Source organism: Eschrichtius robustus, chromosome 17, assembly GCF_028021215.1.
Source record: "Eschrichtius robustus isolate mEscRob2 chromosome 17, mEscRob2.pri, whole genome shotgun sequence".
NCBI lineage: Eukaryota > Metazoa > Chordata > Mammalia > Artiodactyla > Eschrichtiidae > Eschrichtius > Eschrichtius robustus.
Genome location: NC_090840.1, coordinates 8198658 through 8214422, shown reverse-complemented (window position 1 = coordinate 8214422; position 15765 = coordinate 8198658). Strand labels below are relative to the sequence as shown.

Sequence of the window (15765 nt, the reverse complement as noted above, 5' to 3'; positions counted from 1 at the left end):
ACTCCAAAGTAAGCGATCTTTCTGGATAATTCGTTTTTATTCTTTAAGATTTCTTTCTTTTGATAAGATTAAAAATTGGCTGTGCCACACTGAACCAGCAGAAGAAAAGCGACAGTGCGGGCCCCCATGGCTGGCACAAGAAGAGCCTGCAGACCAGATCTCCTTACAGAGGATGCTTGGCAAGGGGATGCACTCCACCTTTAGCTGGATCCTCCTTTATTCACCAAAACTCGGTGCAGCAGCAGTGATCCTAACGGTTTCTCTCCCTTCGGTAGAAGACAAAGTTTTCTACCTCATGAGGAATTTTAGTTTTGTGGAGACTTTTACGAACTAACTGTGAATGTCACCTTTCTTCTAGAGGAAAAAATTCAAACCAATGCACTGGCAAGCTGAGTGGCCTGGCAGGATAACGGGGTGATGGGAGGTGGCCTCTGACCCCTAAGGAGCTTGCACGTGGTGAGTCAGACAGACAGGACTCCTAACAAGTCCCCAGACCTCATTCTCATTTCAGCGGCTACCCCACTGGTGCCCGTTGTCTGGACCAGCATCCGGGCCGGGAGCACGTGCGCACTGAACTGTCCTACCCCTTTCGTCTCCTTCAACTCGAGACAGTTCCTGTCTTTGTCTCTTGAAACTTTTGAAGAGGACTGGCCAGCTATTTTCCAGGAGGTCCCTCAATTTGGGTCTCATTTTCTCTCTGACTGCTCATCCCAGACAGGAGATGGAAGAGGCACTGCCGGTTCTTCTCCTGAGACCCAGGGGAAGATGTGAAGAACACTAGTTACATCTCACGTACTAATTGGGCCGCGTACCCTACAGAAGTCTGTTACTGACGTCAGAGTGGGAAATTAAAAACCGCCACCATCACACTGGGGTCCGGGAACAGGAGCCGTTGTTCCCACACTAAACCCCTTCACTTACAGTTTGTCTGAATCCAGAATTCAGAAGGTTATGGACCCCAAGTTCACATAAGCCACAAAGAAACAGAAGTTTTCTAATAGCTGTAAGCGGGACAGGACTTTAGGGAGAACCGTTATGCTACGGCAGTAACAGCAGTTTCTGAGGTGCCAAAAGGGTTTGAGGTAATGGTTTTGAAGACTCAGAAAGGAAAAATTTTGTCAGTCAAAATCCAGCAATGATGATCAAAGGTAGTCCCTGAAAGCACCACTGCATTTAAAAAGGGCCGAGAACCACAAGTCAGTGCAACCCAGGAGTAGCAGATGTTCTCCAGGAATTATTTCACTGAGGTTTTCGACAACCCTGAGGGGAGGCAGGCTTCCGAGATGGGCAGGGCTGCTCGAAAGCAAGGGCACTCACTGCCCCTTAACTAGCTGACGGACCTTAAGCGCCCGAGACTTGGTCTCCCTGCCAGGTAAATGGGGATGAAAGAGCACGACTTTAAGTTAGACAACTCAAAACACATAATCCACAGGAAGCGCTTGGCGTGCTGCCAGTATTAGGTGCTCAGACTTTTGTTGCTATGATTTAAAAGACAGATAGACATTTATTTAAGCTCTGTTTGACGAATACAGAAAGTGGGTCTTTGAGAGGTCAAGGAGCTTGCCCCAGGTCACCCAAAGCCAGGAAGGGGAGAGCTGTGCAGTGGTAGTGCTGCCTGAACCCGGATACCGAACACGCACGCTCAGAGGACGGAAGGAATCAACACATGTGGATGCTGGTGTAATGTGTCGGCAGCTCACAGAGCTCCAAGCGATGAAATGAATTCAGATCTAGTATCCTTCAATTATATACAATCAGGTTCTGGAAATAAAGGAACATGATTCTAAGCTCAGACGTAAGAAGAAAGGACCCAGTAACTGAGGCATTATGAAGCAAAAAATACCATGTGAACTCCGCAGTCCCTCGACTGAACGCAGTCAGTTGAAGGCGGGATCATATAAAGTTAACCATAATTCTCTAATACACATTGGTTAAAACTTAGTTATCCACAACGTCTATAGCAGCATCATTCACAACAGTCAAAAGGTATCAGCCAACCCAAGTGCCCACTGATGGACGGACGGATGGATAAACAAATGTGGTCTATACGTACAATGGAACATGGCTCAGCCATAAAAAGGAACGAAAATCTGGCACAAGCTACAACACGGATGAATCTTGAAAACATTAGGCTAAGTAAAATAAACCAGATACAGCAAGGCAAATATTATATGATTCCACTTATGAGGTACCTAGAATAGGCAAATTCACAGAGACAGAAGGTAGAATGGTGGTTGTCAGGGGCTCCAGGGGGAGAAATCATTTAATAGGTACAGAGTTCATATTAAGGTCAACAAAAAGATTTTGGGTATAGACAGTGGTGATGAGGACGCAGCAATCTGAGTATAATCATTCCCAGTGAGTTGTTCACTTACAAATGGTTAAAATAGTAAAACTGTATCATGCATCTTTTACCACCCAAAAAAAAAAAAAAAAAATCAGCTGCCTAAAGGCAGGCTGCCACGTGACTTGGCATCATGTTTCAAGAAAAACAGTAAAGTTGTACCAACACGGTAAATACGGTATAATAGTCTTACTGATATATATCTAGTATATACATATACTTTAATACGTGTACGTTTAAGAAGAAGAAGGGTCGCCAGCTCCCCACGGCCGCCCTCCCTGACGTACTTGTTGCAGTGGTGCTTCAGGTGCTTCTTGTAGCTGTCCTCCTGGAACAGGGCATCTGGGTTGCAGCCGGCCAGCCAGTCGGCGTCCTGCACCACCGGGTGCGAGCTCTGGGCTTTCACCTTTTTGCCTTTCCGCCCCCTGGGCACCGGGGCTGATAAACCTACAAGCAGAGTAGTCATGATAACCATAACAATAGAAGCTCTCCACGACCCCGGTTATGGCGTCAGGGTCAGGAATCTCCGCGCAAGGCAGGGACACACAGGGTCTGGGACACGTCCCGAGCGTCCCCAGCAGCTCCCTGGGACCCCGCCACACGAGGCGCGACGCTGACCCACCGGAATGGTTGACCAGGGCTCGCGTCTGGCCATCGGCCGTGGGCGTGATCAGATCCCAGATGAAGCTCTTGATGTTCTCGTCCCCCCTGTAGTGGTTCAGGCAGTACACGAGGATGGTCCTGCAGATGGTTTCCACGTCTTGCTCGCTGAGCGGACGCTTGTAGCGGCCATGGGAGAGGATGTCTGTCCAGCGCCCCCAGCTGCAAAGCAAACATTCACATGTAGATGGTGCCTCTGGGTTTAGACGTGCGGCTTTGGTTTCATGGTCAGGTGGCAGTGTTAGGAGAGCCTGGGTCGAAACCAGCGACATCGGACATCAGGTTACAGTGAGGCAATCCAGGGCGCACCGTTACCACCCGGCCGCGTGTTCCCTGAGCCGCAGGGCAGGGGCCGGCACCGGCCTTCCCAGCTGAGACCTGGAAACCCCCTGCTCCACTTCACGTGGGCATGGTTCGTACTTTCCGATGCTGACTCACCATTTGAGATGGAAGGTGACGAGAGTGACTACCCCCAAATCAGGGATGCAGGCGGCTGAAGGGGCAGCTGCATCTTTTCGCCTCCAAGCGACGCCCTGATAATCAATGAGAGGCCATGAAAGGTCTCCCTTTGAAACAGGGGTGCTAGGTGCCAAGTACAAGAGCGCTCCCAGGTCCTTGTGTGAAACGGGGCGGGGGGGGAGGGGAGAGGACCATGGACAGACCTACGCGTGCAGCGTACAGGCAGACGCTGTGTGAGCGTGCCCTCCCCGGGTTCCAGGCGCTCAGGGCAGGAACCAGCCTCCACGCGAGGGGCACAGTTCGCCCCACGGCCCCGCCTCTGCCCCGCCTGGTCCTCCAGGCTTCAGAGAAGTTCCCCCAGTTCCTCAGATCGCCTTCGGACACACCGCTCTTTCTGCTGGGAACTCTCTCCTCCTCTCTGCCCGACGTCCCACCCTCCCTCTTACCCCAGCTAATTCGTGATGTCCATTCACGTGCCTTCTTTCACTCCCCACCCCCAGCAGTGGGCAGACAGCCCCGAGCTGCATCCTAAAGGAGAGAGGACGTGCCTCTGCCCCACTGGCACGTGAGCACCTGTGCGGCTTTACCAGTTTACTGCCCTTTCTCTGCTGTTTCACCTGCCTGCCCACCTGCCCCCGGGGGGGGGAGGGGCGCCGTGACCGCCTGCTCACGGCTGTGTCCTAGTACAGCGCCCCGCAGGTGGTAGGTGTCCAACACACCTGATGCCTGTGGGAGGAGGGAAGGGCGTTACGAAAGACAGATGTCCTAAGTATACTGCTTGGCTTCAGCAGTTATTAATGTTCCGTTTCTAAAGTTAGCAGCAACGTTCTCAACTTTGATCATTAGGGTGAAACATGGAAGCAGGGGAAGCAGCAAAGGGCTCAGTAGCTAGGGGTGGCCAGGAAAGAATGCCCGGCTTGCAGAGATGATGAGGAGAGGTGACACAGCTGCCGAGACACGGGACCGGCTGCAGTGGAACCTCCTTTACTGCATAAGCAGCCACTGACCCAGCACTCACTGTGCCTACCGGCCCCGCACTCTGCCCCGAGGACACGAAGAGGGAGCCCTTCACCAGGGCTCCAGCAGGAGAGGCTATCACCTGACACGCCGAGTGTGACAGCGAGTGCAGGGAGACCCTCTGGGGCAGGTGCTGAGGTGATGCCTGCTCAGAGGTCAAGGGCAGGAGGTGGTGGGCGGATCAAGTCAGTGCTGGGGGTGGGTGGGCAGGGCTGCATGTGGCAACAGAGATGAGACGGAGCGACGCACACGGCAGGAGAAGAAGCCTCTGTCCCAACAGCAGCCCGGGGTGCCCGCGGAAAGGACCCACGAGACAGGGCCACGTAGGAGCCCTGTCTGCCACGTTAGCAGGACGTTTGTGTTTCTTCTGAAACTAATGATGATCCACCAGAAGAAAAAAAAATCACAGAGCAGATGTCATCAGATCTATAGAAATATTGTTTTGGTGGCAGTTTTTTCATTTGAGCAGCATTCGCCTACAGTCCCACCATGTGCCAGAGCACACGTATTTATGAATTCAGATGCTCACCGAGCACCTGCCTTTCAGAGCCTGTGTGGGTGCCGGAGGTTCAGATATGGGTCAGATGTGGATCTTGCGGTCCAGTAGGGGAAACACGGCCCATTCAGAGAGTTAAAGTGACCACCATTTATGTTTCAGATGAGTTGGAAGAGCTATACAAGTGAGACGATCGCCTTTAACAAATTTTTATAATGGAAAAATAATGAAAGGTTACCACAGTGGTAATTTTATGTGAAGGTACGCTAGGAAAAGATGTTGTTATTCTGAGACTTCATTCTGAGTTATTAATGATTAGCAAGTAAATTTGGATCTGACATAATTCCTTAAGGGGCAAACCTCCTTCGAATCCGTGAGGATCTGCACAGCTTTGAGCTCTTTAACCAAGAGGCCCCAGGCCTGCCCGGGTTGCGTCAAAGGCATTTGCTACAGGGAGTCACAGAAATCCAAACACAAATAGGGCTTTTCTCCGCCACTTGGAATTCTAACTATTTTTTGAATAAAATTCCATCTCTCACATGAGCCTGACTCACCCATAGACAAGCAGGTTCTTCTCGACTCTGAAGCACTCGCTCCTGGCATAGCCCTGGGACCTGTCCTGCGGCCGCCGTGGCTTCGTGCAGGGCTTCTCTTCAGAATCGCTCTCCAAGTCTGAAAACTCCATCAGCTCGTCCTCCTTCACTGCACTGTACAGCCTGGTTTGCTTCCTCACTCTTGGAGTGTCAATAACCAGGTTGTTCTAAAAGACAGCACATACAGTTGAAACTTCTGAAAAAGCAACCCCTGGGGGAGATCAGGCAGACTTTGAAGGTGACCTCTCACTCACCCTCCCATTTAAGGCATCAATATCCAATTCCGCCTTCTTAGCCCACTTTTGCCAGAAATTTGGATCATCCAAGGAAATATCTGTCCTGTTTCCAGATGCAACAAAACTGGCCTAAAAGGGAAAAAAAAACATGCATTACTTTGAGATGCTTTTCTCAGTGGCAAAATGCAAAGCAGCTTTCACGTATTCATTCACTCGAACATGGACACATCCTTCTACTGTGAGCCAGGTGCTGTGGTCCGTGGGACTGGGATGAAGGACTGTCCCTCAGGCAGCTGAGGTTGATAAAAGATGATAAAATAAAAGATGACAGCACAGCATAATAAATGACAGGCAACAAAGGTACGTGCAGGTGTAGCCGATATGCAGAGAGGAGCTCTAACCAGGCTCAGGTTGGGTGCGGGTACAGGGAGGGCACTGCTGGCAAGAGAGAACAGGCCCCCCAGAATACGGTGCCTGGACCAGAGTGTTAAAAGCCTACAGAACAGGAAAGCATGTGGAAACGTTCAGGGCGGGGCATGTGCAAAGGCACAGAGAAGAAAGGTGATCACGTCGTATGGCCGGGGATTTGGGTGGTCAGGGGAGTGTAGCCCAAGGTCAAGCTGGTGAGGAGGGCAGAAGCCAGGTCAAGCAGGGCCTTGCATGTCCTGTTAACAGAGTCTGAACTCCATCCTGCGGTAGTGGGGAACTCTTTGAAAATGGGAATAATCTCAAGAGGTATGCGACCATATCCAAAGTCACCTGTCAGAGGGACCACAGCGGTGTCCTGGAGCAGGGAGGGCAGAACAAAGTAGGACAGGCTGCGGCCATAGTTTAGGGAGGAACAGTGAAGACCGGCAGAAATGAAGAAAAGGATACAGTCTAGAAGGTAGTCTTTAAGAGGTAAAATTAAAGGAGTTGGAATCTGAGTGGATGTGAAGCCTGAAGGACGAGGAAGCCAGGAAAACCTCAGCATCCAACTCTGGCATCTGAAAGGCATGGCTCAGGTGAAAAAACAGGGGCGTGTGTGTGTGTGTGTGTACATGCACATGCGTGCAAACAGAGGGTGGAGGGACAGGGATGATTAATCTGCTTTGGTACCTACTGAATCTGAGGTGCCTGTGAGGCTGGAGGAAACAACCTGAAAAGAGGCTGAAAGACATGAGGGAGAAGGTGTTGGGTCACAGAGCCCAGAGGAGAAGAGCCTTTCAAGACTGGAGTAGCTGGGACAAGTGGAGTAGCTGGGACAAGTGGAGTAGCTGGGACAAGAGGAGTAGCTGGGACAAGTGGAGTAGCTGGGACAAGTGGAGTAGCTGGGACAAGTGGAGTAGCTGGGACAAGTGGAGTAGCTGAAGTAACTGGATACCTACATGCAAAAGGAGGGAGCTGGACCTCTGTCTCACATCACACACAAAAATTCACTCAACAGGGATCAGAGACATAAAGTTAAGAGTGAAAACTATAAAACTCTCAGAAGAAAACACAGGAGCAAATCTCTATGACCTAAGGTTAAACAATGAACCAAAAGCACAAACGATAAAAGAGAATACGGGTGGGCTTCTTAAAATTAAACACCATTAGGAAAAGACTAGGAGAAATATTTGCAAATTGTATTATCTGATGAGAAACTTTTATCCGGAATTCTTAAAATTCGATAAAAAAGACAACTCACTCAAAAGAGTTCAGAGTTGTTCAAAAGATTTGAATAGACATTTCTCCAAAGATGAGATATATATATATATATATATATATATATATATATAGCCAATAAGAACATGAATAGATGCTAAACAGCAGCAGAGAAACGCAGATCAGACCAGAGTGGGCTACCACTTCACACTCAGTAACAGGACGATAATCAAAAAGTCAGACAACGAAAAGCATTGGTGAGGATGCAGAGAAATCAGAACCCTAAACACTGCTAGCAGGAAGGGAAAATGGCACAGTCACTTTAGAGAACAGTCTGGCAGTTCCTCAAAGGATTAAACACAGAGTTAACATACGACCCAGTAATTCCATTCCCAGTATATATGCAAGAGAAATGAAAACATATGTCCACAAAAAACTTGTTCACAAATGTCGTAACAACAGTATTCGTAATAACCAAAAAATGGAAACAATCCAAATTTCATTATCAGCTAGTGAATGGATCAACAATCAATGCCCATTATCAAGTGGTAAATGAGGTATAACCATAGAATGGGATATTGTTCAGCAATAAAGAGTAAGGAATTACTGATGCGTGCTACAACATGGATGAACCTCAAAAACGCGCTGAGTGAGCGAGGCCAGGCACAGAAGACCACACGTTGTATGATTCCACTTATATGAAATGTCCAGAGTAGGCAAACCTCGAGAGGCAGAAAGCAGTTGAAGGGTTGCCAGGACTTAGAGGGGGGAGGGGACGGGAGGCGGGGTGGCGGGATTGTTACTGGGGTGATGGAGATGTTCTAAACTTAGATGTGGGGATACTTGTACAAGTCTGTGAATACGGGAAAGGCACTGAACGGTACACTTAAAGTAGGGGAATTTTACGGTAAGTAAATTACACTTCAATAGAGCTGTTAAAAATGAAAGCGTGTCATTGCGCCTGGGTGTGGATGGGGGAAGCCTCAGAAGGGGCCCCAGGCGGAGGGATGGAGTGGAGAGGTGAGGGAGGGGTGGAAGCTGGCAGGTGGGAAATTAGCAGAAAGGGAGGCAGGGGAGACAGCAGCGTAGATAACGCTTGCGTGGATCTTTGCTGCAAAAGAAGAGTTGCGGGCTTGTAGCCAGAGCGGAAAACAGATGGGGGGCTTCTTCAGATAGGGGTGAGCTGACCGGTCTGAAGGCTCTGTCAGGAGTCAGGATCACAGGAAAGGGGGAAGAGGGTGACGGAGCAGAGGCTCAAGAAGCAGAGAGGGCGGGGCCGGAACACAGGTAAAGGACGAGGCTGGCGAGGCGGGAAGCGTGGCCGGGACAAGGTGAGGGCGACCCCGAGGCCCGGTACAGAGAAGAGAACCCAAAACACAACGAGTGTTCCGTGCATCGGGGGCTCCGTCGAGCGGGAGTTAACCACTAATCTCTTAACGTGCAATACAAAGCAGACATTACGTGTGCTTCCCGTGAGCGCGTGACACAAGCTCTGTTCCGCTGCCACAGAACACCCGCCGCTTGGGATCGATCCGCACCTTAGCAAACGTGGAACCCTTTCCCTCAGACTCGATGGTGATGGTGTGGGTTCGCCGGAGGAGAATCTGGTCGATATCCTCTTCGCAGAATTTAGACCCCTCGTCCTCCTCATCCATGAGTGCACCGTAGGCCCCTTTCCGGAGAAGATCCTCTATTTCTTTCTTGGAAAGCTGCTGTACCTGTTTTAGAGAAATATTTTTAGAACTGTCTGTAGACTGAACAAATGATTCATCTTTCTCAAAGAGGGTAAACCTTAATGATAACAAAGGAAAATGTGACAAAATATGCTTAAAACATCGAGGCCAAAAGATAATCAGATGCTGGAAAATTTCTCAGTACAAGCTAAATAATGGAGCGAGAGTGAATGCATGGTGTGGGCAGCATGCTTTACCCCATTGGGAGCGTTTTCTCTTCCGCTCATGGACTGCAGGACAGCTTTATCCAGACCGAGCTTCAAGCTAGCTTTGTCGAACATTTCCCTTTCGTAAGAATTCCTTGTAATCAGCCTGTAGATTTTCACAGATTTGCTCTGTCCTATTCTATGACATCTAGCCTGAGCCTGGAAGAAAAAGGAAATGAATGGCTACCAAAGAAAGAAAAGACTCGACTGTCAGTTATAAGAGCATCTGTTCCAATAAATAGGGGTGCAGTTTAACAGAAGAGGGTTAACACACTAAGAAATTACTTTCACATTATTAATAAATTGATTACTAGTTGGTTCATTTGCCCCAATCACGGGACACTGCCTGAGCGACTACAGGATTTTAATTTATTGGTCTGACATAGCAGAACGACTTCCAAAAGTGGGAGAGGGAGGCATCGGGGAGATTTTCTTGCGTGTTTACCTGGAGATCATTTTGGGGATTCCAGTCGGAATCAAAGATGATGCAGGTATCAGCAGCAGTAAGATTAATGCCTAAACCTCCTGCCCTTGTACACAGGAGGAAAACAAACCTATCAGAGTCAGGTTTGGAGAACCTGTCGATAGCTGCTTGGCGGAGGTTCCCTCTGACGCGGCCGTCGATCCTTTCGTACGGGTACCTAGAAAATGTCAGTGTGAATTAACAAGGAGGCCTGACGAACGGCCAAAATACACTTGTTCCTTTTTTGGTGTTTTAAAGAAAGTACTATAATATGGGATATATATTAACAGGATGGTATTATTTATCAGAAATAATTTCAAAGCAAATAGGTGTTGTTGTAGTTTTTCATACAATTGGTCGAATGCCCCAAAGATTAAAGTTCCTTCTACTTCCTCTCCAGGGAAATATCTAAGCTCTGAAAAGGGCTGACACCTCCAACAGTGAAACAACAAACAATTTCAATTTTCGGTAAGAACTGTTCTCCCCTAGCCAAAGGAAAGAACTGGAAAGCAGAACTGCCCACAAAAGCACGTGTCGCATGGAATAGCCGTCATGCCCATCTATAGCTTTTAGAAAGAGGTGTGACACGTGTCCCCCACTCCGTCCCCTTTACTATAAACGCCACTTCAAGGCACTTCCCGGGCAGTCCAGTGGGTAAGACTCCGAGCTTCCACTGCAGGGGGCATGGGTTCGATCCCTGGTCAGGGAGCTAAGATCCCGCATGCCGTGCCGTGCAGCCAAAAAAATCAGAACGGAAGAAAAAAACAACAAAAAAACCCCCCCACGCCACTTGGAGGTGAAGCGCGTGGAGCCCCGTCTTCTGACCCCAGCTCCCCACCCCGGTGTGTGGTCCTCACCGTCTCTGAATGAGGTAGTCTTCCAGGATGTCCAGGCAGCGCACCATCTGGGAGAAGATGAGCACCCTGTGGCCGCCGGCCTTCAGCTTCGGCAGCAGCTTGTCAATCAGCACGAGCTTCCCAGCAGCCTGGATCATCGCCTGGAGCTGAAAATCTGGAGAGTCGGCATTGTGTGTTTCTTTAAACTCTTCCAAAATTTTCTCTTCAGCACCTGCAGAGGTTGGATAGCATGACGGGAATACTGTAATATCCTGTTACCGTATGGAATACTGTTTTTAGTAGTAAAAACAGGGAACCTGCTTTCAAAACCCACTGCAAACCGTAAGGACCAGGAGGCCGCACTCGTGTTTATGAACACACATCCATCCGCTGGCTCAAAGGAGGGTCTACACAAAACCGTGGAAGTACAAAAGGGATCAAAGTTTTAAGCGCAGCACATTTAGGCGTTTGTGGGGGAAAAAAACCCCCACGTTTTCCAACAAACAAATGTTTGCTGTCTGTAGAAACTGAATTTCAACAACAGACTGTCAAGCCAGAAGTGGCAGAAACAAGCCAAGGGCCAGATACCTACAGAAAATTTGGAACCTAAAATGCTAAAGAAAGGAAGAACTGTTTACTAGCTGAATATAAACACAAGTAACAGAATCTGTTCTGAAACTAAGAGACAAGGGAACAGGGTTCTAACAGTTATGGTGCAAGGGCAGGCGTCTGTGTATCCAACTGCGCATCAGTACAGCCAAAAGGAGTGCGACGACAGGGAGAGAGCCCATTTTCCAGGGTAATTTTAGGCATTTCTCAGGGCGCCTGAGCACATCGCTACTGCGGTCTCTACAGCTCCCTCCACATTCATTCTCACCTGATGATTTCCTAAGGTACAAAAATTCTACCCTGAATTATCCAAAGCTTTAAAAAAACAAAAACCGACCTCTGTTTCATGAAAGACTTCTGTACCTAACCCTCTTTTTCTCATCGCCCCACAAGAGACCTCTGCTTGCTCCAAGACCTGGGTGCATCGGAGAGAAGCCTGGAGAGAGAGGCACCTTCCCAGGGATGGAAGCCCTTCCACCTCCTCCCCTGACCCCAGACGTGCTTGCTCAGGGCGCAGCAGGCTGAGCTTCCTGCAGCCGCTTAGGCGGCTTAACTAGACTTAGGCAGCAGGGGTTCGGCCGCTCTGGCGGGGGTGGGGTGGGGGGTGGGGTGGGGGGTGGGGGGTGGGGGGGGCGGGGGGGCCATCAGGGCCCGGCAGCTGTGCTCAGCCAGCCCCTCTCCCCTGGGGACAGAGGGGTGGTCACCTATCCTTTGGAAAATACAAACAAATCCATCTAATGGGATTTGTCCTCAGCCTTAAACCGTACCAGGAACTTTAAACTACTCTTCTTACCACTGGTTTTAAACGTGAACAAACTATGCACAGGATACGGGACCCTCACAGGGTGTAAAGGTCACGCGAGTTGGGCCACCAGAGCCGTGAGGACAGAACGGTGGCACACAGCAGTGGGTGGGACAGAAGTGCCCTCCATTCCCGTTTTCAGGGCACTTGAGCAAGTTAAGTCATGACACGGTCACACACTGAAACACAGCTTGTTCATTATTAATCAACAAAGGATCTTACTGAGACCAGATTAAAGTCACTAATGCCTGGACCGGGCACTGAGGTCCGCGCAAAGTGCGTCGCTACTTCTCAGGAAGGGCCTGGCAGAAAATGCCGGCTGGGTCCGAACTGCTGTCTCTCACTCCCCCTTCCACATGAATAAAACGCTAATGTTCAGGATGTTAATCTAAGTGAAACAAATGGCAAAGGTTTTACTAGGAAAAGGTAAAAACCAAAATGCTGTTTAAGAGAATCGGCAGGAATATTCTTGAATAAAGAATATTCTTGAATAAATACTCTTGCATAAAGTTGAATAATGTTTTTCAAGACAAGAAATTTAGAAATCTAGGTTCTGGATTCATGACAAGAAGGCCCTCAGGAGACAGGAAAAACAGATTTACATCTATATGTTACATTAGGTCTTTTCAAAAAGTTTGTTCTTGTTGGATAATATACTACAAGCTCTTTGCAAGTCAGAAATAGATTTTATTCATAATATCTGGGTAGTTATTTTTTGTTCATATTAGGATTACAATCCATAATCAAAATAAAACATAGCATTTTAGCTTAACTTAATGGTCAGTGAATAGCTTTTAAAAATGAAATAATCAGGCTTCCCTGGTGGCGCAGTGGTTGAGAACGTGCCTGCCAATGCAGGGGACACGGGTTCGAGCCCTGGTCTGGGAAGATCCCACATGCCGCGGAGCAACTAGGCCCGTGAGCCACAACTACTGAGCCTGCGCGTCTGGAGCCTGTGCTCCGCAACAAGAGAGGCCGCGATAGTGAGGGGCCCGCACACTGCGGTGAAGAGTGGCCCCTGCTTGCCGCAACTAGAGAAAGCCCTCGCACAGAAACGAAGACCCAACACAGCCAAAAATAAATAAATAAATAAATACATTTATTTTTTTAAAAAAATGAAATAATCATTTTGACAAAATAAACATGTTTGAGTTATTTTAGTAAAAAATTTGAAAATATAAGTTCAGTCTAATTAGTAGAGAAATTTAATTTTTTCATTTTAAATTTATCTATATGACAAAAATAACTTTCCTGCTTTTTCAATACTACCAATGATTTCTCATGTCATCAAAAATAGCCAGCATTAAAATACATTTTTTCTTATCTGACAAAAGTTCCTGCTGAATTAATCAGTTCAGCTCTTTGCTGTGAATTTAGGTTCTTAAAGTGGCAGCCAGTTGACACTAGTAACACTTCATTTAAAAATATCAGCAAACATATTTCCTATATGGTTCCTTTAGCACTATATTATGCCCAGAAGAGCTGAAGACAAGAGGGCAGGGAAGGAGTTGGGGAGGAAAGCAACACCTACCTTCTAAGTCATTACAAGGCCGAATTTTCAAGTTTACCAGTTAAAGATTTACCTTGATGCTAGATTTGTAAATATCAATCAGAAAATTAACTGGAAATAGGTTATGGTAAGCCCAAATACACCGTTGGCACTGCCCTAAAGTCCTGAGTTTACATTTAAAAGTGTGTGTGTGTATGTGTGTGTATGTGTGTCAGAGACAACTTGAAGAAGTGTGGAAGTCTGTTCCGTTAAACAGATGGTCACTGTGAGGGCAGGAGCTGCAATGTTATCTAGCTAGATTAGCAGCAAACAAACAAGAAATTATTTTCTTTTTTAATTTTACTTATTTATTAATTTAATTTATTTATTTATGGGTCTTCATTGCTGCACGCTGGCTTCCTCTAGTTGCAGCGAGCAGGAGCTACTCTGGTTGCGGTGTGCAGGCTTCTCATTGCAGTGGCTTCTCTTGTTGAGGAGCACGGGCTCTAGGCTCGCGGGCTTCAGTAGTTGTGGCACATGAGCTCAGTAGCTGTGGCCCGCGGGCTCTAGAGCGCAGGCTCAGTAGTTGTGGCCCGTGGGCTCTAGAGTGCAGGCTCAGTAGTTGTGGCGCACGGGCTTAGCTGCTCCGCAGCATGTGGGATCTTCCCGGAACAGGGCTCGAACCCGTGTCCCCTGCATTGGCAGACAGATTCTTAACACTGCACCACCAGGGAAGCCCAAGAAATTATTTTCTTTTGCAGATTACCATTTTCTCTCTGAAATTCATTCCATCACGTGAGCTCAGTCTTGTCTTCTTTCTGCCCACGGTTCTCCACCGCCCTCCCCCCACCACCAACAGAGGATGCGTAAGTCGCCCTGAACCATCGGGGCCACTACCAAGTCTTCAATATCATTTTCACTCTCACATACAGTAACATACAGTTACCTGCTCAACTTTTAGCAAGAAAAACAACAACTAGCAACACTTACCAAGCGTTTACGGTCGCCTAACACTGTTCGATGCTCTTAAGTAAAAGTCTCAGTAAGTATTAGAAACATTTCTCATTTATGTACAGTTTGTGTTCTACAATCACTTCTAATTTTTTTCCCGCTTTGCTGATGTTATCACTCTCAACCTATACAAATAGCTGCTTCTCTTGTCCACGATCACAGAAATGTTGTGCTTTGTTGAACTGAACTTTCATTTGACTGGGGCTGCTTTGCTCTGTCACAACCAACTCAGACGTCAGTTTAATTTTCAAAACCGAAAGCCTCCTGTAACTGCTCGACAAATGAGTGTGGAGCTGGCGTTGGGTCAGTACTTCTGTCCTTCCTTCTCCAGGTTGTGGATGAGAACAGACAGTCCTGGCCCTGGGGCAACCTCTGAAACACAACCTTTACATAGGTCATCTGGGCAGCTGTAACAGCCAGTGCGTCCATGTGTGTATTTTTTTTTTTACTATAATTTCCCAACGTGAAGGCATGTAAGGATGCCTGCTTAACAGACACCTTGTAACTTGCTGTCAGGACAGAAAAGCTGACCTCGAGGTGTGACCAATCAGAACAACGGCCATGGATCCACACCTGGGAAGTCCTCAGAACCTCTGCCAACAGCGAATTACACAGGATGACCCTGGAGAGCTGTCAGTCAGGGAGGAGACCCCCGGGCAGTGGTTTGGGGTGGGCTCCCCCACTTCACAATGCTCAAGGCACGTGATTAGCACGTAAACTGACAAGGTAAACTGATGGGACTAGGGCGGATTTCTACCAACCACTGCGGAGACATTCCTTTCCCACACTTCCTGCTGCAGCATTTCAGGTTTTGTTAGTGTCTTTTCTTTCCCCTTGGAAGCTACTGTGCCTCATTTTTTTTTTTTTTTTAACAGACATTAAATGAAAACGTGTGTGTGTGTGTCTCTCACGTGTGTGTGTCCATGCACCAGAGTTTTACTCATACCATCAACCACCTTCGGCCCCAACTCCATCTCCCCAGCTCAGGACCAGGCTGGTGACACTCACCACAGTGGCCTCACAGGCTCTTAAACACATGGCGATCAGCAGGCTGGCAGCATTAAACAGGCAATGATCACACATGATACTCTCTTTAAAGACCAAGCTACAAGCGCAAAGTCTGAACAAGACATCCACTGATGTCACACCACAGCCACGACCTCGTGTGCTGTGTTGAGACAGTTC

The 15765-nt window shown here is 48.1% G+C and overlaps 1 protein-coding gene across 3 annotated transcripts in view; it reads right to left on the bottom strand.

Moving 5' to 3' along the window:
• The window catches only part of CHD7 (chromodomain helicase DNA binding protein 7), a 179356-nt gene that overhangs the window by 18338 nt on the left and 145253 nt on the right, over positions 1-15765 (bottom strand). For all 3 annotated transcript variants that reach the window (XM_068525366.1, XM_068525368.1, XM_068525367.1), the window contains exons 16-23: positions 10691-10901; positions 9816-10011; positions 9362-9529; positions 8970-9149; positions 5824-5934; positions 5531-5736; positions 2967-3166; positions 2632-2791 (exon numbers count right to left, since the gene is read on the bottom strand). In XM_068525366.1, coding sequence (XP_068381467.1) covers positions 2632-2791; positions 2967-3166; positions 5531-5736; positions 5824-5934; positions 8970-9149; positions 9362-9529; positions 9816-10011; positions 10691-10901 — 1432 coding nt within the window. The remainder of the gene's footprint in view (positions 1-2631; positions 2792-2966; positions 3167-5530; positions 5737-5823; positions 5935-8969; positions 9150-9361; positions 9530-9815; positions 10012-10690; positions 10902-15765) is intronic.